General features: G+C 38.4%; 1 protein-coding gene across 1 annotated transcript in view; it reads left to right on the plus strand.

The window, feature by feature from the left end:
• Positions 1 to 27,425, plus strand: part of LOC139694952 (serine/threonine-protein kinase MARK2-like) — a 137,833-nt gene that overhangs the window by 86,780 nt on the left and 23,628 nt on the right. Inside the window, exons 10-14 of the mRNA XM_071593484.1 lie at positions 7,339 to 7,451; positions 8,696 to 8,903; positions 12,096 to 12,491; positions 18,411 to 18,582; positions 21,327 to 21,422. Of these exons, the coding sequence (XP_071449585.1) occupies positions 7,339 to 7,451; positions 8,696 to 8,903; positions 12,096 to 12,491; positions 18,411 to 18,582; positions 21,327 to 21,422 (985 nt within the window). The remainder of the gene's footprint in view (positions 1 to 7,338; positions 7,452 to 8,695; positions 8,904 to 12,095; positions 12,492 to 18,410; positions 18,583 to 21,326; positions 21,423 to 27,425) is intronic.

Consider the following 27,425-nt stretch of genomic DNA (forward strand, 5'->3'; position numbering starts at 1 on the left):
ATTGTGCCTCTAATTAATGAATGCAAAGCAGGTAACGAGTTGTAATTTAAGTATGGTAGCCAAGGTCAGTCAAAGTTTGATAACATTATTTAATGTCTTGCTGTTTGATTAAATGCTTTTGTAGATCTTCTTACTTATATTTGATCTTATGAGCTCATTTCTTATTATCTATGCATGATTATTTACAGGAACTACCCTCATTGGTAATTTTCTCTTCGTTCTTCATCAGCGTGTCTTTCGTACAATACTACCTTGATCAAAAAGTTCCCGGAATAACCACCGTGTGGCGCTCCCATCGTTCCGATTTGAGTTCTGTTTTTTTTGTTAAATTGGTACATCTGTTGTTGATATTCCCTTTAAATCTTAGTGTCATAACTTGACATTTGCAAAAGTTACGTAGCCAAGAGTACATCTATCTCTGTGTGTGTTGGCGATTTTTTACAATTTCAGAAATGGATTTAAATTTGCAACAACGAACTTGTATTAAATTTTGCGTAAAAAACGGATTTAGTGGCGCACGGACGTTGGAAATGTTGGAAAAGTGTTTCGGCAACGATTCTCTAAAAAAAACGGTCGTTTACCAGTGGCACGAGCGGTTCAGAAGTGGTCGTGAGTCAATCGAAGATGATGAACGCAGTGGCAGACCATCGAAATCGAAAGTCGGTGAAAAAATTGATAAAGTAAACAAAAGTTGGTCAATAACCGCAAATTAACCATCAGAGAAATAGCGGAGGACTTGAACATTGCCTATGGATCCGCCCAAGACATTGTGGTTAATGATTTGGGTTTCCGTCGTGTAGCAGCAAAGTTGGTGCCAAAAGACCTCAATTTCATGCAAAAAAGAGACCGTGTTGACGTCGCAAAAGACATGATTTGCGAGGCTGAATCCGATCCCACATTCATCAAAAGGATCATTACTGGAGACGAGACGTGGGTTTATGAGTACGACACGCAATCCAGACATCAGGCAAGTGAATGGCGTTCACCAAATGAGCCGAGACCAAAAAAACCACGTCGTTTTCAGTCAAAAAAGAAGGCAATGCTGACGGTTTTCATGGATTACAACGGTGTAGTGCATCATGAATTTTTGCCAGAAGGCCAGACAGTAAACAAAGAGTATTATTTGGGCGTTATGAGACGTTTGCGTGAAGCAATTCGCCGAAAGAGACCAGAAATGTGGGCAGAAAACTCGTGGATTTTGCACCATGATAACGCACCGTCGCACAGTGCTATCATTATTCGTAATTTTTTGACGAAAAATGCAACAAATACCATCCAACAGCCACCGAATTCACCTGATTTGGCTCCCTGTGACTTCTTTCTGTTCAATCGAGTTAAAAAACCATTACGGGGAACGCGTTTTAGCAGCCGAGAGGAAGTAATGGAAAAATCGCAGGAAGCACTGATGGACATACCGAAAACCGACCGTAACTTTTGCAAATGTCAAGTTATGACACTAAGATTTAAAGGGAACATCAACAACAGATGTACCAATTTAACAAAAAAAACAGAACTCAAATCGGAACGATGGGAGCGCCACACGGTGGTTATTCCGGGAACTTTTTGATCAAGGTAGTATACTTCGGTATTATTAGCATATTCTGAGTGTTGAAGTATAGTGTCTTAAAGAAATGGAAAAAGATAATGGTTAAAAAGAATTGACCTTTGATTGTCATATGTGATCAGTCTGTTGAAGAAGTTTGTTGTCAAACACGGACCAACAGGAATGAAGCCTCTGCAAAGCAGCAGTGTGTCGCTGGTATGGAATACATCAACCTGCTCATGCTGCCATATTCATTCTGGTTGCTCAGTAACAGCACCAAATGGGAATGAGAAAGGGAAAAGATTGATGAAGGGTCAAGAGCTCCAGGACTTCCTGTGCTAGCCTTTAACTTCCCATGAGGAGTCTGGGATTACAGCACAATGGAGCCGCCTCTGTAAGCATTTTGCAATATGTTTGTATGTAGGCAGGAGCGATGAAGAAAGGAAGTGTGCACCTGGAGGCCATCTTAAAGATTCGGGATATAATAATGGTGTCAATGGAGCTGGATGCATGCAGTGTGATTTTGAAATTGATTGAATGAATGCCTTGTGTGAATTTGTTGAGCAGTTGTTGGCGTAAATGTAAGGGTGAGAGTGATTAAGAGAGAGAGTGAATGAGGTGTGAATGTGGAATTGGAAGTTTGTGTGTTTGGTATGAGAGTGATATTGAACCTAGTGGTGTGACTGGTGAATGAATGCTTGTATATATTTCGACTCTTTCAATGATTTTGTAATTACATAGGTTAATAATCAATGAAAATATATTCCATTTTGAAAAAATATTCCCTTGGCAAATTTTAATTCACCTCATTAATAAATATAAGATATTGTAATCATTAGAAGCTGCAGAAAATAGGTTGATCTAGATGTAATGAGGTCTTGGTTATCAGAACAGATTCATTAATGCCTTACTCTTATTACTCTTAAGTATTTTAGTTTTGTAGTCTGCATTAACACTCAATTACTCTGAGTGTCTTTATAGTATAATTTTTTTCGAGACTATTTCCATTATTTTGAAAATTCAGTTATCCTCAGGCCAAGTACATGCTTCCTTTATTGTGAGAACGGATGCAGCGAAGGATTTAAAAAGCTGTAAGCACTCTATGTAAAAGTATTTGATTTTCAATACTTTCTCCCACACGGGTGCGGCAACATGTTGCCCTGTATAATTGATTCAGCAAATGTAACGATGTAGTGTACATTTAACTATTTTGATATAATAGTATCAATATCTGTTTTCTGCTTCACATGGAACATAATATGGCACTTGATACTTTGATGAAATGAATCGCTTCTTGAAATGATGAATTGTCAAAGTTATGTCTTGCAGAAGATGTCTGAAGTCTAAATTTGTGGGAAATTAATTTAGGGTAGTAGTAAATTGGGACTGCCTCTGTAGCAAATGAAGGTTTATTCTCTTCAAGGACTGTAGTCATGCTTTGGCACGTTCTCTGGTAACTAGTCAAGTTCGTAGATAATTATGTTGAGTGAAGTAAGCCAATTTAATCTTCTCCATCGTAGCCACAGAAAGAGTGTTTGGGCGTGAAAATACCCTGTAACAATGCAACAATTTCAGAGTGTAAAAATCATTCGCCTTGACTGGGCGAATGATTTTTACACTCTGAAATTGTTGTATTGAAATGCATATCTTAGCGGATGACTCCGTTAAAAGTTACTGTTGCGGCATCTCCCGCAGTTTCTTTGGACCCTGTAACAATTGGCTGGGATTCAAAATCATTCTCTACTACTCATCAAGCCTGACTAAGGGATAATTAAAAATTGTTTTGCAATGGCAAAGTCCTTTTTCTGGATATGGCTTCATTCCACGGGGAAAGCATCACCATCTTCTACCTGGTATACTACTACTTTATGGCGCATCAATATCTCTGCCCAACAATGGATGGCCAGGAGAGATATTGAGGCTATCATTAGTGAGAGCTATCCCTCGTTTGTGGTCTCGAAAAACTCCTGCATCATTCACCCATCCATTGACCCCAATGTCATAGTAAATGAATCTGTTGTTAGCATCAATGAGGGCCCACAAAATAATGCTATGTGCACTCTTGAACTTAAAAAAGAGGGACCCATCTGCTCTTGGAGCACTGAAATTTATATGATTTCCATCAATGGCATGGGGAAAGTTCCCCATGTCTTCAAAATGTTTTGTAGTGTTTTCTCATTCCACCATTATAGTTCGTGCCTGCAATAAATTAGTAATGGCAATGTAAACATCTGCTACATAAGCTGCATAGGCACTTGTAAAAATGTTCAAATAGAAATGATTGGTCAATAAATGTCAATTAATGACTATTTGGGTTATAATTTTTGGATGCGGCAAAAATTATTAAAATAAAGTTTCTATGTTTGGCACATGAAAATTATACAAAAGTCAATTGAAAATTTACGAATAGAATTCTTCTTGGCGAGCCTTTTTTGAATTTCTGTACCCACTTCTGGTACGAGCAAGGATATGGTGTTTTGAGCAATCCTTGTTGAATATTGGAGGCTCTTGAAGGATTCACCAGTCGCAAAAAATGGCTGCGTCACAGCTAATTTATATTGAGAAGGTATGCATTGACCAAGAACCATATTAGTTTTTATATCATAGGCTAAAGAAACTCCCCTCAGTCATCGTTAAATAATTTCGAATGAAATGGGATCCTCCACTACGAGGTCTGTTAATAGTTCCCAAAACCTCTTTATTGATGTCTTGTTTTGTTGATAAGTTATAGCTGTGTATGTGAAAGAGTGTGTGACAAGTGTGGTGAAAAATCAAATCGGTGGAATGGAGCAGCATTGTCCTTCAAGGAAACTTTTGAGTTGATTACGAAGGCTGATGGGAAGGATGCTATGAAACGTACCACGTGCTATGAGTGGTTTACCCTATTCACAAAGGGGTGGCTATCAGTGGAAGACGAGGAGCGCCCTGGAACACGGAGAACATCGACTGATGACAGCCACGGAGAAAGTGAATGATCTAGTTCGTGCAAATCGACGTGACTTTCAGGGAATCATTAGAAGAGTGAAGTAATGCAACTGGTTTGTGCTGTGAAACCCTGACTGAAAAATTGAGGGTGCATTGATTCTCCACCAAATTCGCGCCTCACCTGATGACGGCAGACGAGAAACAACATCTAGCTCAAGTCAGTTAGGAACTGTTTTATCGAGCCGAAGAGGAAGAAACCTTCTTGTCCGGGGTCACAATGGGTGATAATGGATATTATATAATAAACAAAAGTGCAATCTTCGCAGTGGTATTGGTTAAACTTTCCCCTGCCCCAATAAATCTTGACAAGTTCACTTAGATGTCTAGGTGATGTTGACGTATTTTATCAATGCCAAAGGGGCTGTGCGTCACGAGTATCTACATGAAGGCCAGACATTCAACACGGGAGTGCTACCTGGGGGGTGTGAAATGTCTTAAGAGAGAGAATGAGGCAAACTTTGGAATAGCGGGGAAAGGTTTTTTCACCATAACAATGAGCTGGCTCATTCGTCTCGCACAACTCTGGAGTTATTAACCAAAACTAAGATTGCTGTGCTTCCCCATCCACCCTACTTGCCAGACCTGGCTCCGTGGGATTTTTTCCTGTTCCCCAATCTTAAAACCCTGCTCAAAGGAAATGGATTTGCCACCATTACAGAGATGGAGAAAAATTTGATGGAGGAACTTATGAGCATTCCGGAATAAGCGTTTCGAGGACTGTTTCAAAAAGTGGAAACAGTGTAGGGAAAAGTGCGTACGTTGGGGGGGAGACTACTTTTAAATACCCTTATCAATAGTATTGCAGTGAAGTATATATTTGTAATGAATGAAGTTTGGCAACTTTTTGAACAGACCATGTATTAGCTCCTCGTAGAGCAATTCCATATTTTCTATGGGTCACCTTGTTCTCTATTCCCCCGATGAACACTTTGATGATATCCTTGCTTCTGGTAATGCAACTTCGCCTTGGCCAAAACTGCTACTGTGAATGGTTTTTTCCTGATAGTAGCACGTACTTATCCTTCTCCTATGTTTAATATACTCCGATATATTCTTGCACTTTATTTTGACTCGGAGAGATACATACACCTGTATGCACAATGCACTATTTGTACATACACCTGTATATGTATATGAGAAGCCCTTCAAATTTTCTTCCGTGGAGGGACTCAGATTATTCTTGAACAAGTTATTTGGAATCATTTTCCTGAGTGGTCTTAAAGCGGTTCAGCTTTCATTTTTGTTCATTGTTTCTTGTTCAGTGATATTTGAATGTGTGAAACGGGCTTAATTTAGGCTAATTTATTAATGGGGTGATGCTCAATTTTGATTGGATGATAATGCTGGCCATCAGCTAAACATGCATGAAAAATGGCACCCATCCTGAAAATCCATCATGGAGAAATACATTGTGTGAAGTGGGCTTGAGGTCTTCCGACATGTATGAAATTGCAATGAATCAGAAGTATTTAAGGATTTTTGTCAATTTTTAACATGGAAAAAATTGTAATGCATGTTAACAAAATGTGTTGTTTAATTTTTGATCAACATCTATGAGAAGTCATCACATGTTGTTTGTTGTTCACAAATTCATCTCTCAAAAGACTTAATTTTACTTTTTGTGAAACAATGCAATGGCTTTTGATTTGTCTTCTATGAAGAATAATAGTTTATTGAATCAGCTTCTGTTTAATCTTTCACATATATAATTTTTATAACAAAGTTTAACTGCCATATCTTTATAAAAAAGTTTATTTGTTGTAATATGATTGTAAAGACCATTTCCTTGAACTAGCTTTTACTAACATATCTAATGCTGATCAGTTTTTTACATATCATTACATAATGAACCAGTTCATAGTGCTCATGATATAATAAGTGTGTACGTGTGTTTTCTGTGTTTCTTGTGCCTTGCAGTGTGTGTGTGTACATTGGGAAAGAGAAATGGCAAAAAATTCGGTGCTTTTGCACCAGTTTCCCGGGTACATTGGCTATCATTTCTTTATTCAATTGTTCCCGAGGGAGCTAGTGTTGTTTTGCTACAACAGCTGTTCCCCATTGGCCACACAGCATTTGAAACTGGAAGAGATGATGGGAGGTGGTGTTGAGATGTCTGCATGACAGCTAAGACAGTAAAATCATGCATCCCATCATCTCTTATTGTTTTGTTCCCATCTCTCTGTCTCTCTCTACACGCGTGTCCCCTCCTCTCTCTCTTCCCCCCGTCCCCCCTCTCTCCCCTCACCCTGCTCTCTCTCTCTCTTCTCCCTCCCACCACCACATCCATGTCCACCATTCCTCCCCACCCCACCCCCTGCGCTCCATATCCATTTTCCACATCTCATCCCTTCTATTCCCTCATCTGTTTTGATGCTTTCTTTGTTTGCACAACCATATCTGAACATTTCCACCCATTCCTCTTCTTTGACATATGCCCCATTCTACCAAAACAAACCTTACCTTGGATCATCATTATGTTTTCATGTATTCTGTTAATCACTCACCTTTCTGTTGTTTCTTCATCATTGTTGGGCCACTTGCCATTTTCTTCACATTTATTCCAAAACCCGTGGACATATGCACAAAACCTTGGTTTGTTCATTTTTGCCCATGCCTGCCGCCCCCTCTCTCTATGCCCTCTCTGTTTTTGATCCTCACCATTGGCATGTCTCTGTCCAAAACAAACATCCCCCACACTTCTCTCTGCCTCCTGCCTCCTCCTCGCCCCTCTTCGCCCCCTCTGGTCATACCATTGCGCCTCTTTCCCACCCCCAAAGCGAAGCTATTCCACCGCCGCCCCTTCCTTCCAGAGGCGCTAGTGGGCATGGGATACTCGAGGAGTGAGATTGAGGACAGCCTGGGCAATGCTAAATACGACGATGTCTTCGCCACTTATCTCCTGCTTGGAAGGAAGTCCTCGGATGTGAGTATTCTCGCCCTCTGTGACACTAAAATACTCTCAGCCTTAATTTAAACTGCACCTCCTCTTGCATTTTCAGTCTTGCCTCATTTCAAAATTCACTGCAATTACTCTTTTAAAGATAAAGCTTGATGTTTTTGCACTGAGAAGTTTTACAAGATCTCTTAAACTCAATCAAGCCCATTTTAATGAAATTTTTCATGCTAAAAATCTTGGTTGAAATCTGCTTTGCCGTATGAAAATGTAGAATGACACATGGTGCAAAATTCATTATATTAATTTCAATATTATGTACTTGTTAAATTCAAATTATTTTTAGATATTCAGTCTCTTATTCATTTGTTTGTCAGTCGTGGGTATCTTGTGTATAGGAAAACTTAGCCGAGGCTATTTAATTGTCATATGTTTTCTCGTAATGTCCTCTGGAAGTTGTCCATATCCAGTGAAATTGTGTATTTTGTTATGTAAGTGAATAAATGGGAACATCCTAGCTTTCCAAGTAAATTTGAACTTGGAATACTTCTTGAAGAAAAGTATTCATGAATAAGGACAGCCTAGCTGTATAGGAAGAGTTGTTCATCCTTTGCATGCTAATTTGATGTATATTCAACCAGGATAGCCATGGCCTCCATTGTATATGCAGCTTTCGTACGTGTAAACCAAAATTTTTAAAATGCTAAATTGATTAAATTGTCATGTGGTTAAACTCTTGTTTGTTGGAAGCCCTATTTTGATGTTCTCAATGAAATTGCTGATGCAGTGGGTACCACCTCTCAAAACTTCGAGCACTACTAGCATAAAATAATTCAAAGGTTGAACAATATTGTCTTCTTGTAATATTACCATGAAATGACGGGTAGATTTTTGATCGCAAGAGAAATTTTTTTTTGATATTAGCCCTGTATTGGACAGCATGACTTCATTCATAATTATGAATTATTTTCAACTGTAGCTTTCATGAAATAAGTACGTGCATATGGTTTGGATAATTGGGCATGGCAAACTTCATCAGCTTTTTCCATATAAATAACAAAATATGTTGAAACGAATTGGCAGTGAATTTATTAATTTATGTAACAACCTTTTTAAAGAAAAAAGGAGGATGATGTAGTGAATATTTTCTTTTATTTGAAATATTTTTTCAAGCCCCCATAAAATATATGTACCCTGTACAATTAGTGATGAGTGATTTTTTTCTCTTGAGTGTTTGCCACCAGTGATGCATATTGTCAATTTGTTTTGTGCAGCCGGAGAGTGATGGGTCCCGCTCTGGCAGTTCGCTGTCTCTTAGGAACATCCCACCAGCATCGGTGGGGGTAGGCAGTGGGAGTGGGGGTGACAGGAGCAGTGGTGGTGTGCAGTCACCATCCCACGGCCACCGGGGAGTCCACCGCTCAAGCTCTGCCACCAACTCCAAACCCAGCAGGCGGGCGTCCTCTGGCGGCGAGACGCCAAGTGAGTCCTCTGACAGATGTAGTTCCTCCTCGTCTGTGTCCAACAAACCCGAGGGCCTCTTGATATTGTTACACCTCGGCAATGATGGTAGATCTGATGTCTTGACGTGTCCTTGAGTTCTTGAAAATTAGGATTGGGAAAACCTTGGGAAGAATCCTGGAAAACAACAGGGATTGAGGAGTGAGGCCTGGAATCTCCAAGAATTAATATTGTGTTGCAAGACAATAGAAATTGGACTGCATATGGAAAAATGACTTGCGTATTTTCATCGTTGGAATCTTAAATGAATGACTAACTTAGGTATTATTTTGACTTGATGCTTTGCTAGTGGCTTTCAGTGTTTTGTGTTATGCAAGAAGGTGAAAAATTATGGGCATCACATCTGTTGTGTGCGTAAATCCTTGAAAGAGTTATTCATGTTGTTTAAGTCAATGGGGCCGACCGTGTGATATCATGAAATGACTACCTGCTTAACTACCACTGCATTAGTACCCGCACATTTTTTGTTCAGAGGATGCTGCTGGATTTTGTGTCACCTAATTCATCAATACTTGTCTATCTGGGGAAGATATTTGTAACAAACAAGGGTTGCCTAAAAAGTCTGTAGTAGTTGTTTTTAGGGGAGGCGACTGACAGCTGAGATCATTGACAAGTCACTGTCAAAAGACTCGGTTCAACCAAGGAGAATTCAAGGACTCCCTCTCATGACTTAGGTGAAATATTCTCCTTTCAGTCTTCCGTAAGTTTCTTCATGATTTACTGACTTGGGGGGAGACTCGTTTTCTCTCAGAGAATCATCTTTCTCCCATCTCAGGAGAAAACAAGTTGCAGACTTGTTACTGGTAATTTCCTTTTCAACATAGAAATAGAAAGAGCATGCAAAGTCGGCCTGAAGGAAAGTTCACATTCCACCCTGGATGTGGAAATTAATCTTCTGTGCATATCTGAATTCCAAATTTACCTAAAGAGAGTCAATATTAACAATTGAAAATCGAACTGTGTAAAAATGTCTCCAAAACTCTAGTTGTTTCAGTAACTAAATAAATGTTAATGTTGAAAATTCTTTATCTTGAAATCAAGTAACTGAGTATCAATCATTGGAGTGAGAATAGATGGTAGATAAATGCTACATGATGGAAATAATTTTTTTTTCCAACTCCGGGTGACCACTCACATTCCTTGTTCTTGCTTTTCAATGATTTTATTAGTTCATTTTAATATTTATTTTCAGTCCTTAATGGCTGTCTTCTTGTGGTTTTTTGGGGACATTGTTAAAAGTATGCCCAAAATGTGGTTAAATTTGGCAAAAAAATCAGAAATGATGTCTGAACAGAAGCTTTAAAAAATGTGAGATCACAAGCAGCGAACACTTAAGATGCCAGTGGGACGAGTGGTAAACGCAAAGGGAAGCAGCAGGTGTGCAACCATGTTGGGAATCCCCCTCCACTCATCATTCGTTATGTGGAAAGTCACTTGAGGAAGGAGTCATTTCTGAAAAAAATATCTTTGCGCATGTGAATCACTGGGTGGGCATGGTGCTCGTTAAGCAAGGCTGCACTGTGATTTCTTCATCAAATAAATTACAAATTTGAGGCCTTTGTTCAAGATAAACTTGAATGTTGATGGTACATTAAAACCAACATGAATCAGTCGGGATGGTTTGATTCTCATCCCAGTTCTCATTCAGTTCCTTTTTTTCAATGAAACTCTTGGAGGTGCAATCTTATTAAATGTAATTGATCTGAAGTCTTGTTTGTGAAATATGCTGTGCAATGCACAATGTGTTTGTCAACACTACTTGTGCTAAAGGGTCTACCTGCTGCCTGAAAATCATATTGCATGTGAAAGAATGATTTATTTTTATGTGCATAAAAAAAACCATTAACACAGTATTCAACCCGGAAGTTGGTTTGATAGGTGATGGTAGAGTTCACCCGGTACTAAGCCCTATAAGGCATGTGAATATTCACACATCAGGGTAGGGGGGCCAGTTCCTTTCCCTGTGCTGATTATGGTTTCCCAGGAAGGTCTGGTACGAGGAAAATCACATAGCTTGGGTGGAGCTGCAGGTGCCCAGAGACTTGCCCAGGAATCGAACCCGGGACCCTCCGGTCAGTAGTCCAACACTCTACTCCCTGGACTACCGCCACCTGCTTTCATGTACATATTATTATAAAAATTTTTCAAAATATATTTGTAAGTATTCTTTGATGACAGACATGAATACTTTGGAGGGAGTGAGAACTAGGAATATGGGGTGATAGGTGGTTGGAATAACTCTTCTCTTTTAAAGACGGGTATTATGGTGCTTTATAGTTGAGAAATTCGCAGTATGTACATTGGAATAAACACTGATTAATAATAGCCAAGGGCTGGGCTACATGTTCAATTGGCTGTTTAATATACTTGTTGGAGGAACCATTTGTAACTCTGATTTTGTCGTTAATTTATGAACAGTTTTGCACTATGGGGTGTTTTATAAGCGGTGACTAAAGATGGAGGAATGCAGGGGAGGTACATGAAAATGCTCGTCAAATTGCTGGTAATGTAGCAATTACTTTCACAGCTGTAGTACTTTGATGTGGGAGGCAACAACACAAAACCACACTATTGTCATAGGGAGTGGAGGTTTTTCGTCTCTCCTTCTTTGGATTTAACAGAAGGTACATGATAATAATACACTAGGGTAGTTCTGTATGCTGTAACTCCCAAGTAATTAAACAAAATGTTTGAAATTTAGTTTTATGCTGTAGATGGATCTTTGATGAGAATAGTTTTCACTTAGGCTCTCAGAGACAATGTGATCAGGGTCAACTAAGAAACAATTGTAATATTGTTGTGGCGTTCAAACATAAATATGACAATCCATTATCCATGTGAGTATTGATAGATAGTCAGTGATGCTAGAAATGCATTACAGTAGTGGCAATTCTGTTTTACTGCCGGATGTTATCTTGCTTATATTTCCGAGCATATTTCACAAATGTGAGTAGTTTGGATCAATTCCATTTGTTAGGGCTGTACCACTAAGATTTTTATCGAACCTGGATCTGAATGGGAACTTTGCCATGGGAACCAATCATTAAAATTAATTCAAGATTTGTAGCATACCCTTTAGATTTAAGATCCTTGTGCCGGTGATCTTAAATGAAGTTGAGTGAAAGGACCTCCAACAAACTCTCTGTCCCTCAGGAGCCCCCTCAGCAGCTGCCGCCACCAACGCCACGAATCACAACCACGCCCTGGTGAGCAACAGTGGGGGAACGGGTGGAGCGACAACGACGACATCTGGCATCACTGTGGCGGCATCATCGGCTGTGCCAGCGGCCACGCCGACTTCCACCTCATCGTCATCATCGGCAGTGGCAGCAGTTGGCACTGGGGGAGGGGGTGGCATCTTGCTCTCAAATGCCACGGCAGGCAACTTCAAGAGGCAGAACACGGTGGACTCCGCAACCATCAAGGAGAACACTGCACGCTTCAATTCAGGCTCGGCCTCTACACGCACGGCATCTTCTACAGCTGCCGCCAAGAACACCACAAACGTGCCTGCTGCAGTCGCTGCCTCTGGCTTCACAGACTCTTCTGGTGAGTCGAACATGATGGTCCTGATTTGCAATCTTTATTTGTTGTGGTTGTTAACGTGCCAATGGTAATGTATCATTTTCTAGATTCCCTAAGGAAGAACAGAAAAATGAGCCATTGGTGTAATTATATGTGTATAACATCAGTTCGATTGTTTCTCGGCCCTAAAGGAGGGTATTGCAGCAAAAGTATAGAAATTTGCTAAAGTTCAATGACAATAGAGAGCCATTTGAGAGAGCTGCACTCTGCCCATTTAGCGGTTGGCTTTGACACCAACTGGATGAGAATTTCAAGTTCGACTAAGTTGTCTAATGATAAAACCGATTAAGAACATTGTATCATAAATTATGCAAGTGTTTTTGCATTCAGTATGCTAACTCATCATTCCTCTAAAGAACTACAAAATGTCATAACTATGTTTTGGCCATAAGATAATATATAGATGTGAACATGTATTGTATTCCTAAATGATTTAATGCTGTCTATCCTTCTAGAGTCATCGTAATATTTATTGACTACATTGAATCCTTTCACTAATCGGTCAATCCATGCCAGTCAACCTAATCACAAAACCACCCGAATCAGGTTTCCATGGCATTTGCTGTTTATCAAAGCTTTTTTGAGTACGATAACCACGTAAAATTATAGCCTCATACATGGAATGATTTCTGAAGTATGGGTGTTTAAAGTTGAGGTTAAATCCCTTAGTGAGGTGCAGTTGCAGTGCATTCAGTATTTCATTCATAGTAGTGGTAGATTAAGGGGAGGCGACCGACTGATGAGGTCACTTGCACCGTTAGGGATGGATGGGAAAGGATGAAGGGTGGAGGGAAACCTGGCATTGGTATTAGCCTACTCTAAATGAAAGGTGCCATGTTCTATGTCTGTCTGTAATTTAACATTCCATCCGATGGATGGCATTCTCACTCCAAGTGCTCTCCACAAAGCACCTCAAGTAGGGATCGGAATACCACTGAAAAAGATCAGCCGCCCACAAGATTCAAACCCGGGCCCTCTGGGTGGAAAGCTAGTACGTTAGCCACCTCAATCCCCATATTTCATTTACTTCCGCAACTGTAATCAGATTAAAAATTTGGAAACTTTATAATTTATTTGTGTGAGAAATTCAGAAATGTAACTGTTTCAGTTGACCGGAATATATTGGAAAAGGAATGAAAGAAATACTTTGTCCTTGGACTTACTGTCCTAATGGGAAAGTTTTTCTCTCTCAAATGTGGTCATTTTTTTCGATTTTTGCCCTCAGCTTCTCAAGCAATGGTGCGCAGTACTCTCCTGTTATTGTTTTACCTTTTTGAAGATATTTGATGAACACAATTACCTGACTGCCCCATAAAAACATTCACCTCTGCATTCTTGACCGACGGAACCATCCTCACCTTTTTCGGAGCAGTCTCACCCTATGCAGTCTGCTGTTTTGACTGCTCTTTCATCTCGGGAGTGTAGTGGTGGCTCCTAGTTTCATCTGTAGTTATGAATTGATGCCAAAGATGTGACTCGCTTTGCTGAAACCACTCCAACAGGGCCCCTTGGAATTGTTCTTTCAAATGAGATTTTGGTCCGAAGTAAGCAAACGTGACAACACCCAATGTGTGAATAGCTTAAGCATTTTCAATTTTTCTGTCAATATGCAATGACAGCACATCATTTTGACATGCCCATAGCCTCTGCTATCTCTCCAACCTTAATTCGATGCTTGTCCGGTGCCATTAGGTGAACTTGTTCGATGTTGTCAGTGGTTGTCGCAGGTTTTGGAGCTCCGGAATGCTCGTCATTGGCCAAGCTGAAACGGCCACATTTTAATTCAGCGGCTCAAAATTTCATGATTCTAAATGATGCTGCAGAGTTCTCTCACATGTGCTGAGAGTCCAATAAACAAACCTTTGATTTGCAATTGTATAATGCCTTTCAAAACCCAAAAAAAAATGAAACCCTACCTGCACTTATCTAAGGACCCCAGGAAGAAAGTATGAAATTTGAGAAAATGCAAATAGTGGGATAAGGAGAATTTTCACTTGACATGTGTAACTGTGGACATGATTGTCGATAGCATCATCATCACGAATGGAATTGGACGACAACGAAGTGGAATTTCTTCATCATAATCAAAATAGAAGCCTGTCTTCCTAAAGCAGTTTCTAGAATCGTTATCTTGCTTCCAAGCTCATGGTATGTTATGATAAGCAGTAGGTGCATTTGTGATTTGCCTTTATATTCCCACCACAATCATGCAGAGATGAATTTCTGTGTCATCACCCTTTGATATTGCTTCTTATATGAGGGAGTCATACCCGGTAATCCAGTGGTTGGAACTCAATAGTATGATTTGTAGGGAGGAATACTAACCTTACATTTCTCAAATGTAAATTCGGTGTATGATCAGTGAGCAGAAGAATTTTCCTTTTCTGACACTCCATTGTAGCATCCAGAGCCTGAGGCTAATCCTCAAATATTTCTGGGTCCATTCATGCTTTGGAATTTGCTGTTTTGGGCAACATCTTTGCATTTTTGACCTAGGATGCTCCTAAAGCACCTCACTATAATAACCACCAGTGGCCAAGGCTCACTTCTCGCTTCCATCTGCATTTGTGATTTATGTGACAGTGGGTCGTTGTTTGCTCAGCACCCCTCCTTGACAGTATCCCCATCTGAAGCAGCGTTTTTGCTGGCGGCACATTTAAAAATAGTAGCCCTCTCGTCTGCTTCGGAAATATCTTTTGATCTTGAAGCCTTCAAGAAGTTAATTTCATTCTGACTACTTCCACCGAGTGATAGTTTTGACCCCAACGCTTCTACTTTTACCGCACACAGCCTTGAATGTGCCTATTTCAAGACCTATGCTGCCAACCATGGCACGCTGTGAAATTTCTAATCCCCAATCAATATTGTGGCAAAATGCAATACTTTCTCTCTTACAATGATACCAAGCCATTCGTGGGGATATTTGACAATCTAGTCCTTAGGAACCACTTCTGGTAATTCTTCATACATGGAATTCCTGGCATATTTTTTCTTTGTTCTAAAAAAATAAAACGTTTTCGGGAGTCGGGGAACATATTTTTGGTGTTGAAATTTGATGTTGTGACTGTTTACGGTTATTTTTCAGATTCCATCAATTTTCTCATTAAATTGGACTCTTTGTTGTGCTAGGATGATCCCTGGCAGCATACTTTCCTAGTCCTGGTCTGAAACCTTGGAAACAGCCTATAAAACATTTTGTGTACCCTTTTCGTGGGCGTGATGGGAAGTTCAATGTCACAATTTATCTGTGCATCAGTGGGCAAGGCTGACCTTAAATAAATTGAACACTTACTTAAGAAGATTCCTCTTTGTGTAAAAGTATCAAAATCTGTTCAAACGACATTTAATTGAGGTAAAAAGTAGAAAAAAAGGTTGTTGTCTGAAGGTTTAAAGGAATAATCTTGATCATATGAATGTCAAATTTGACCTGTTATGGTATCTCATCAGCATGCATATTTACAGTGATATTTGTTTGTCTTGGTAATAATGGTGCCTTGTTATCGAAATAGTACCAGAGTATAAGTATTTTTTGAAAAGGAAACACGAGTACTGGGCTATCAACTGCTGCAAAACATTTTAGTGGGCAAATTTCAATGTAAAAATAAAGATTTGAGCATCTCCAATAAGTGAATATGAAAAAGAGCTTGAATTAATTACCTGTAGTATTATTGCATGTAGTAAAGTGGCTGTAAACCCAGGAACTGACACTTTCCATGTACCACACAAAGCAAGATGAAAGCCTCAGTTTTTTCACTGCTCTCAAATATTCTGTGTTGAAGCTTCCAAGAAACTACGGGAGATACCGCTGCAGTAACATTTAATGGAGTCATCTGCTAATATGCATTTCAATGCAACAATGTCAGAGTGTGAAAATCATTTGCCTACGAATGCCTGTGACATTATATGTGCGGTGTTTCGTCAGAACATGTTGTTCCTGTGAAGCCCACACAATTTCAGATTTTAAGAGGATGCCTCTAGTATTTTAACTGGCCAAAGCACGCAGCAAAACATCGAGGGATCCCGGTCAAGGTGAATGACTTTTACCCTCTGAAATTGTTGCGTTTTGTTGGAGTTGATGACTGAATGGAACAAGTCAATTTTTTTCCAACAGTTTGATGAAGAACTTGAAAATTGTGACTGAGTGCGTGCCATGCCATTGGTGGCAGGAATTGAATTGCTTCCATTCATGATTGCTGAATTCTCCAGGATGATGTGCAATGGAATGAGAATTTAATACCCAACATTGGGTGTACTAGCAACTTATTTAATGCAAAGTCATGACTCTTTATGGGGGAGTTTCTTAAGTAAATTATAGCAGCAGAGTGTAGGTGTGGAAATACGAATCATCTGAAAAGAGCTGTAAGGTTCATGATAATATCAATTAAAATTTGCTTTCTTGATTTGTTACCCCATTTTCTTGAATCATAATTATTTGAATGGGAGTTTTTAATTTCAACTTAGTCAAGTGGTAATCATGGTTAGGGCAGTTCAGCTTCTTATGTGCCATTGAGCTTTTTAGCTCATTTACTTTGGTTATTTTACCTTGTACCACTTTTTAAGAGTGAAGTGAAGGAAATGACATTTTCCGCTGAAGAGCTGGTGTAGGAAATGGATGGATGTGATACTCCTTTGTTGTGGTGTGCCCTCTCAGTGCACGGTGTTCTTGTTTTCTCCCTTGCTTGTGTGAGGGGCTTTTAAAGTGAGGGAAGTAAACAAGTAAGGGGTTGAACCGGAGATCAGTGCTAGGCATTCATGATTTGCCAATTTGTGTGATGCACGAATGAATTGCACAGCATTTGAACCTTTCTTCTCCTGAGCAACTCATTACAAACCTCTTTCAGATAGCTCAAGGAAATGAGTAATGGCAAGCGGTACTTCTTTATTTGTCAATAAACCAATTGTTCATGGCAAAAATGTAACTATTGGCCTGTTTCATCTGAAAAAATCAGTTTGGATAAGGAACTTTGTATGTTTCGATTTGTACCACTGTGTTGATGTATTCAAACGTTCATGTACGCGAATGTCCTTTGAACTTTGGTGCACTGCAGCGGTTTGATGTTGTCTCTTGCAGACATGCTGCACCTTCATGGTGAAGGAAATGGTGCTGGATGTTTGCGATGGGAATTGTATATCTCTTCCATCATTCCTCTCATCAGGTTTACTCACAAATTAGCCTGTGCATTACATAGCAGTGGGCCTTTTTAAATGGTAGGGAATCTCACATGAATAGGGGGGATAAAGAATTGTAAATAATAATCTTGTTTATTTTTTTGGGGAAAAGTGCTAAGTTGTTAAGGAAATGAATATGAGAACTTTTTGTATGCATTGACTTATCATGGTGTTGATATTTCATTCATTGAATGACAATCAATTCTATCCTTTGGATTTGATCTTAGTTTCCTTAATTTTAATGCTTAATGATCTAGTAGTTTTTTGGTGTTACCTAGAGAAAGCAAGAAGCAAGGGCTTTGCACAGCTCCTGCTGGGAGTATGGTTAAATTGATAGAATGTCCTATACTATGGACTAATGAAAAATCAAAGAAAATACCAAATTCAGCAATGGGGAAAATGATTTAAAAGAGTATTTGTTTGCTATGTATTGAGTATTTATCCAAATAATGCATGTTTTAATGCAACGAAGGAGTAAATATGTGTGCTTACCTGTGGACTAATGCGAGAGATGCCAAAAAGTAATGTAAATCCAAGTCTATGATGGATGGAAAAATGGAGGCATTTCATGAATTTGAACTGTTAGGCATACCTAAATTTTGTAAGTTTATTAACTAGTCAAAGAAATGTGTGTGCACCCATATTCTCTTGGTGCTTAATCATCATTTGCCCTTAAACTAAGATTAATGGTGTGGCTTTTCCCCCATGGTGCAGTGGGCAGCGGGGCAAGTCCAGGCAAACCTCGCATAGCAACCAAATCAAACACAATGACTGGAAATCGCACATTGGTGCCTGGTGGATCTGTTGGTCGACGGAGCACGATTTCGCACGAGGCCAAGGCATCGTCCAATGAAATAACTAATGCTCTAGTGGATTCCTCATCAAGGTAAGTGCTTTTCTGGTTAACTGATCCAATTACTGCTTTGCAAAACTGTCTCAAAATGATTTTTATCCATACAACTTTGATGAAATATACTCTGACCACATCATTAATTTATTAAAGTAATAGTGTGTACATAAATTATAAGCTATCAAATTTAAGCAGCCATTCTCGAGATGAAACTGTTAGTTTTTAGTTCTGGTAACTGACAAGACTGCTTGGTCATTGGACTTTTTTTAAATGTATGAATTTTACTGTTGCTTGTGATTGCTGTTCTTTTAATGAATTACATGGGAATATTTGTTCTTTTCAATTTTTATTTATCTTTTTTGTATTTCTAATGAAAGGTAGCTAGCGTGTATTCCTGAGAAGTGTTAATCTCTTTTTGTAGGTTTGCTAAAAACTTTTTCCAATACAATTACAAAAGATTCATTGCATACCAAGATGTAAATTTTTGTACCCATGGAATTGTCGATGCATACAATTTTAACATTGATGTAATTTTCCTCTGCTTTTTTTGCTGCTTACATATACAACTTTATGCAGTGAATCTAGCAGTGTAAAACTGTCCTTTAGGAGAAGCATTGCATGAAAAATATAAATCAAAATAATATACAAATACTCTCCAATGTTAAACTGTAATAATTGTAAATTCAACAAATGAAAATATTGTTGGGCATAACAAAGCCATTTGATTTTTTTAAACCTACAAATGAATGTTTGTGAGGCAAACGTGAGCAAACTACTAACGTTTTGTTTTGAGGCTGGGCCTGAAAAAAGAATTTGCATGTGTTGCTTGTTCTATGTATTAATTTTGTCCCTTATTCTATTTGACCATTCAATCCCTTCTTTCAAGCAGTGTACTTTGTCTTCCCACCTTGTGATATATATGAGAAATATATGTCCATGATGCATAATACATTCCCGACAATCTTAAAACTCATTAGTTGTTGAATGTATAAGAAGGTAGTTCTCTCGTTTCTGATTTGATATAAAAGTATCCTCCCCAAACATTTAATGATGATGTTTCTTTTAAAAATGGAGCATATTTTTGTGTTTCGTGACCAGTTCCACTTCATGATATTGACAATTGCATGTTTTTTCATTTGCTCGGGAGGAATGTGCGTGAGAAAATCCATAAGGGAATAAATATTTAGACAAAGTTCATTTTCCTTCCACCATTGAAAATTTGGTGTCACTTGTGATCCTGGTTCTTTGAATCCAATTTACTGTGTTGTTTTTGAATCATTGTAATTGACTTAGGATATATTTGAGCTGGGGTTGGTATTGTCGGGTAATTGTCGATATCATAATGACACAGGGCATGAAGTCAATCCTGTGCATCATCATTTTGGTCATTTCTTTCATTTGTGTTTCATTTAGCCAACCATCTATTCTTACTCTCTTTGTTTTGATTGTTTTTCTTCCCAAACCACATTCACTCATCACTTCATTCTGCCTTTAATAGAAATTGCTTCATCAATACCCTCGCTGTTTGAATGAGAGGTAGGTGTGTAAATGTATTTTTGGATACAGTAAAACCTTAAATTTACGTGCTGGTTGGGACCAGCGGAAGTCAAATGTTAATTTGCAGTCAAGGAAAGAGTAATTTCAAAATCTAATTTTGATTTTTAAAAAGGGAGTTGCATCAAAGGGTTATGATAAAGTAATGGCTATCAGCACAATTGTATGAGCTATTTGTTTATTCAAATTGGAACTATTATTGCAAATAGAACTATCTCTCATGCTGTTGAATAAAATTTTAGGTAAAAATCATATGACCTAAAGAGATTCATTAAAGAATAAAGTATTTCCTGCAATCAGTTGCCTGTGTAAGTCTCCCATGCCACTGACAATGCACTGCATCTGTCAATGGTTTCCAAACTGAATGCTCAATGGGAAGATACTTGACATCTTCTCGGCAATGTTTCTCTTCGGAGATATGTCACCTCTGTGTCCTCTTCGCTGACCTGTTGATATTCCTTAGTCTGATTAAATTGCAAATAAATGTAAAAAGCCGCATTCCTTGCTATTTCTTGGAGCTTCATATTTTTCACTGTGCTTATACTTGAACTGCAAATGGTTATCCTTCTCAAAGTTCCCCACATTCACTTCTTCTACTTACAAGATTTGCAGCTTCTGTGTCTTCTGTGTCCTTTTTCATATCTTTTAACCATTTTAAATCTTTGTGACTTGAGTCCAGTACTGTAAGCCACTCAAGTCGGTCAATGGCTAGTATTTTATTTCAACTGACTTGGGAAAAAAATTCAAATATTTGCTGAATTAAAGGTTAAAGTACTAGCAGCATACTTCACCAATTTTAGGCTAAAATTTGATTGAAGTATGCCTTGATCTCTTTTCTAGTTCATGGTTATTTGAATCAATATGCTAAGTAATAGACAGAATATTTGGAGATGAAAGAAAATGTGAAGAAATCCAGGTGATAAAACAATTGTTGATTCTCCTCAATTTGTGAATGTGGGCGTGACGTAAATTTGAGGTTCGACTGCATGTCGCCCTCCTTACCCGTCGTCGTCCTGTGTGCCCCCTCGGGTGCCACCACTCCCCACCCCCTGCCCTCCCCCCTACCCTACCCTCCAATGCCTCCTTGGGCTGCAGGATGGTGCACTCCCCTGACCCTGCCCTGATGTCTTCCTCTTGCCTCAACTTCAGTTGCCATCACTCACTCACTAAACTCTTGTTGTTCACATTCCCTTCTATGCCTTTTCCGCCACCTACTCATCTCGCAGGCCCACTAAGGGGCATATCAAGTCTGCATCCATCTCGACTGCCGGCAGAGCTGATCGCCCCACCTTAGAAACCCCCGTAGACCCCCTGAGGCAAAGGTAGTAGTATGCTTCTGAGACTCGTGTATAATTATGTCCGTATTCATTGTTCTTCACTTAATGACACCACTCTTGATTGACCCTGGAGTATTGTTGTGTAGAGGAGACTGATTATCAGCAGCAACTTATTAAGAGAATTCTGAAGTTGGGAAGTCAGCTGTGTCCATTTGGGAGCTACGCTCTGTAGCGTATACAACTCCAAGGAAAGTGAGATTGCTAAAATTGGGAAGGTGACTTTTAAAATGACCAAGATGGAATATTTTAAAAGGATTCAAGTCTGACATTTTGTTGTTGCTGTCATGGTAGTCATTTAATAATTTCTTTTTGGGGCTGCTAGAAAATACAATTTCAGTTATCCTTTACTCCTCCACCATAAATAGTTTCCAAATGACAATTAATAAATTGTTTTTGATTATTGGAATTTGCCTTTTTTTTATCAAAACTTACTGTATACTGTTACATTTCAAATTAGGATGGGAAACTTCAGTAATATTTTTAGCTTTCATATTTGCTTAAACATTCTGACAAACTTTATAATGGTTGGTCATCTCTTGTTAGTCTGTCTCTTTAATAACCTAGAACTTCTTTCTTACTGAAGCATAATTTTATCTTCTTAAGCATGTAAAATTACTGCTAATTCTGTCATAACATGTACACTTAATTGCACTTTGCTTAATTAGTTGGCTTTAGTTAACACGACAGAATCTTATAGATTTTTAGCAAATACAGTGTAGCTGTAATATTCTTCATGCTTTGCATTAAAAATGTTTAAGAATGGAAAAAGTAAAAAAATGTTGACCAAACTCTCATCACCATGTATGTGTCATTATGTATCATGGAATTATTGGTAATAATACGGGGGAGGAAGAAAACCGGAGGGAAGATGCAAACTGTAATCGTTAACCGAAGCAGGAATGTGGGTATCACTTGTTCATTGGTGAACACCTCTCTCTTTGGGCAGTGGATGGTTCCTTACTCTCTCTTTAGACTGCCTCCGAAAAGGAAGTTTTCTCATTTAGAGGCCCACCACCTTTTTGTTCCTGTTGGATTATTTTACTGGGGATCTATAAAAAAAATGGTCCAATTGTCCAATGAATTAAACTTGCTGGTTAAAATGTTTTTGGGAATTTTCTCTTGAGCACGCAGGCATTATATTTGGATTTCTGTTGTTGTTAAACGACAACAACATATTATGAAATTTAATATTGACGAGTCTGTTGTAAAGAGGTTGGATATTGAAATGTCATGTATGCCTAATGCAGTGCCATTTCATGCTAATAAGCAGGGAGTTTGTTTTTGTGAGATGTCGTCTTGAAGTAAGGCTTGATTGTAAAATTGCCATCTTTCATTACAATCCTCGCTCTCCTTGAGATGTGTGTGTTCTCTCTCTCTGAAATGTCTCATTTCATCTCTCATATCTCTCTTCTAAGCATCATTGAATGTCTTGTCATTCCATATCCTTGAATTTTCATCTTCTTTTATTATTATTGTTTGTAATTTTTTCCACTCCTTCTGCCTTCATTAGTATACTCCTTAATTCTCATCCCTTCAACAACATTGCGTATTTTTTGGTATGCTGGTGTGCATGGCCGTTAACTAGTGTGCATGCTCTGATTGATGCAATAGATGAATGCCACATGCTTTTTGGAATGCAGATAGGTACCTAAACTCTGGCATTACTGAGCAGAATGCATATTTTGATCCACAAGTCTTTAGATTATAATTATAAACTGCATGTTTTTATGTTAGTAAGCTAGTTCGCATTTTTCTGAGATCAATTCATGATGTGTCGTGATGAAGCAACTCTGTAAATGTTATAAATATGATTATGATGAATGAAAACTTCTACTAATACGTGTGCATGTGCCCCCAAGTGCAAAATTTAATCAATGCGATGGCCCTTCAAGAAATTCATCGAGTGTGAAGGCATTTCAAACTAAGGATAGGCACTCATCACTTGACTTCTGAATGGACATCACTCGTAGATTTCATGCATCAGCATTTCATAGTGCATTTTGAATGGTGTGCAGTCAACGCTGATTCATGAAGCTAGTATATGATATCAAAAGTATAACGCACGTGTACGCAGACTTTGAAGGAATACGATAGATGATGAACTTCCTTATCTAAATTATCTAATCATTCACTGCAATAGGAAAGCATGATACTTTAATTGAAAAGTTAAAATTCTGGACTTGATCCCTTTCGCCAGCTTTGATAAACTGTTAGTTTCAGAGAGGCAAAAACTGAAGTACAAATGGGACAGGTTCAATTAGTGTATTCTTCACTTATCGACCTAATTTGTTTTGAGCGTAATATATTTAAACTAAAGGGCATGAGTTTATAATGTGACATGGATTAGCTTGATGTATGGCATAATGATTAAAGGTGATAGATGTCTGTGCATCCTGACGAATGTTGATATGTCGAGTGGTGAAACCCTGTGGCTGACATGGCCTGGATGGTCTCCCATTTTTTGAAATCTTGTTTGGTGTACTTGCCTAATTCTCATTATGTATTCACAAAGATGTATTCATTATTGCATACCTATACTGTAACCAGTTGCAATAGTTTGTTATTACATCGACTCAAGAGTACATGGAAATGATATGTTGATTGGTAATAATAATGGCATCCAGTAAGCGTCATTTAAGAAGTACACACTATCAACTGTTTTGTGAGGTATGCTGTCTGATATGAAATAATAAATGGTTCAAACTATGAGCTAAGAGGATTTTTATGTACTACAGTGGAGTCACTCCATCAGGCAGAGTTTACTGATGTCACACTTCCGCCTGCTGTTATTATGAGCGAGGGGGCCGGAGTCACACCGCCGGTCCAGGTGTTTACTTTAGGGGTCGCATTTTAATGGTAACCGGAAGCTTTGTATGTATGAAAACAATCACATTCATATGATCCAAAAATGATATTAGTCAATTGTGGGCCTTCAATTAGCAGACCAAAATGGTATGCAGAAACTTAAAGAAATAGTTTTGTATATATTTATTCGGTAAAAATCACTGACTTGACAACCAATACCAAACTAACATGTGTAAAATTGTTGATCTATGGATGGAGTGGAGAAGGCAGTAGAATGAGTGAATTCTTAGAAGAAAAAACATTGACAGACATTCATTTTCCGATGAAAGAAAGGTAAAGTGAACTATGATTTTTTAGCATCAATTGTCACTTACATGGTTGTATGAATTTCACCTAAAGGAAATTCTCTGGGGAAAATGGGTTGTATTATTGATTGAAGCTTCTCCACCGACACACTCCACTAATGTCCATGTAGAAAACAATGGAAAGATGCTTCATGAAAGATTATTTCACAGGTTTTGTCCTTGACTTGTTTATCTATCCATCGCAAAACTTAGTGCCAATGTGAAAGGGTGAGGGGAAAAATAACTGAAAATTTTTCATCATAGCTGAAAGCTATCATCACTGATTGAATGATTTATCTAAGGGAGAGACAGGATTTAGCACGTCTTTTGATAGATGTTGAACAGAGAGATTTCTGGAGTATAAGAAAGGAAATGTCAACTGCAGTATTCCAATTTGAGGAATAGATCGGGTCTCACAAATGGTGTTAATTATTGAATTTTCCATTTCCAAGACAACAATGTAAATCCTACTTTTTAAGGGGGAGGCCTTGTAGGCAATATATGTTCTTTAATCACATTCATTTGAGTCTTCAGCTCATTCAATTGCATTATCATGCTTTGTGTGAATGCACGGTTAAGTTCACCTGAGCCAGTTTTCCTAGTTGTTTCCCAAAACAGTACAAAGGATTCAACCGAAGCAAAATTATCTACAAAACATTTACCCTCTTCAAATAATGCTTGATGAATTGCTATTCTAAGTATTTTATATCGGGAAATCCCTTACTGTATTATATAGAAAAATCATTGTACCATGTTTCCCTTGGTTTAATCACATTGAGTTTGATAGATACGTATGGGAATTGCCCCCATGAGATCACACTAAACAAGAAACCCCTTTTTCAAAAAGATACCATTTAACTGTTTTCTTGAATGCCTGCCTTTGCTTATCAGTTAAAATGTTTGATTATTGCAAAGAAAGTTAAAGCAATAGATTTGGCTGCACAATTTGACTACACAATGGTGTACCACACTCTAAAATATCAAGTCTTTTGCCCTTATTTTCGTAGCATAGGATCTCAGGATTGAATTTACCTGAGTGGGATGATTTTAGTTGATGCTTAGCTAGGAATGACGCTTCATCAAGAGTCCTCCAGCATCTTTCAATTTTCTTTTATTCTAGTCTTGAAACTTCTACCTCTGTGGTATAAATAGGATGTATTGCAATTTGAATCTTGTCTTGTACCTGAAGGTGGTTCGATGAACTGAAATGCATTGTACGTTACAAAAAAATCTAAAGTGCAATTATGTTTTTCTTGTAATAATACATGTCATTGATAAAATGGATAAGCTCAGTTTAGTTCTTACGACAAATACTTTAGAAGAACCAATATTGCTTTCACCTGCTTTTACTTAACCGTGATGGTCATTTTTAGTGCAAAGTAATAGTGTTCAATGCACTCCTAAGCCCAAATTTAATGATTTTTGAGTGCACTTGGTGAAGATCACAGATGTGAAACCACTGCTGCCGTGTGGAAAAAGTGGCCAGTTAGCGTTTCAAAGGCAGGGTGCTTTGGCTGCGGTGTCACTCGAACCCGTTAGCATGGTAACGCTCCATCTGAAGGTTGTTCGTAATCGCTGAAGGTATTGAGAGTCACTTCCGGCCCAGTCATTCTTGTCTTTCATAATTACTCGGGATGGTGAGACTCATTTCGGATGGTATCATACCGCAGGCAGTAAGCAGTTTGTAATAGCCCTCTTTAAGTCATGACTAACCTGGAAGTTTTGAATCTAATTTTGTGGTTTATGCATTATACCATCTCCGTTTCGCATGTTATTTGTTAAGATGTGTTTTAATAAAAATAAAACTTCTTTCATGTTGAAAATTCTTGATTTAGCACGGTTCTATTAATCCTTAAGCACTTTATTTTAATCTTATAAGTCCTATCAGTTGTGCTCTCAACTTGCTGTGATATCATGCTACAAATTTTTAATAGGTGATATGTTTTTCAATGTGGTCATTTTTGTGTTTTTCAACATTTATTGGTATTTAATGATAATAATTTTATTTGCTCAAAGATTGGAGGACACCTGATAAAAACCTAGGAATTCAGGGCATTTATATGTAGAGAGAGAATAATTTATTTTTATCATATACACACAGTTCATGTACATTAGTTATATATTGCACATATGCGTAATATTTTGTCATCAACAAATCCCAACGCACTATGATAATTTTTCTCAGATAGAAAATTTTTTATTTGAATTTAAAATTGTTACAACTATCTCTGTCTTTGTATTTCCATGGTAATTATGGTATAGTTTTAGTCCCATAGACTTAGGTCCTAGGCTTTATAGCTTTGGTTTGATCGCATATGATGTGCAGGTTTGTCTGGGTAGTGACTGGTGGTGGCGAGGAATAGTGTGAGGAAGACAGACGAATGCTGTCTAATGCGTGTTACTGTGAGATAGAATATGTATGGATGGAAGTGGTAAGAGGCCAAAAATCTTGAAAGATTGGATAGCAGATGAAATTGGAAGATTTGTTGCAAATATTTGAATAGCCTTATTTTGCAGTTTGAAGATGACTCGGGAGGAAGGAGAGGAGCCCCAGAGAATGAAACCATATGTAATATAGGAATAGATAAGGCAATAGAAAAACATTAGTCGCATGTCCTGGCCCTCCGTGTTCTCCAAAGTTCTTCGAAGTAAACATTCCGAACTTAATTTTCCTGAAAGGCAGTTCATATGGGTTTCCCGTGTCAAGTTGGGAGTCCAAATGGTTGCCAAGAAATGTTGTGGATGTGATCAATTGTATATTTTGGCTAATCACTGTTGTTGGAGGACTGGGTTTGGATATAGCTGTGTTGACTCTCAAGGAAGTTCTCCTTTCCCGTCT

Source organism: Hetaerina americana, unplaced genomic scaffold (assembly GCF_022747635.1).
Source record: "Hetaerina americana unplaced genomic scaffold, ioHetAmer1.1.p SCAF_6, whole genome shotgun sequence".
NCBI lineage: Eukaryota > Metazoa > Arthropoda > Insecta > Odonata > Calopterygidae > Hetaerina > Hetaerina americana.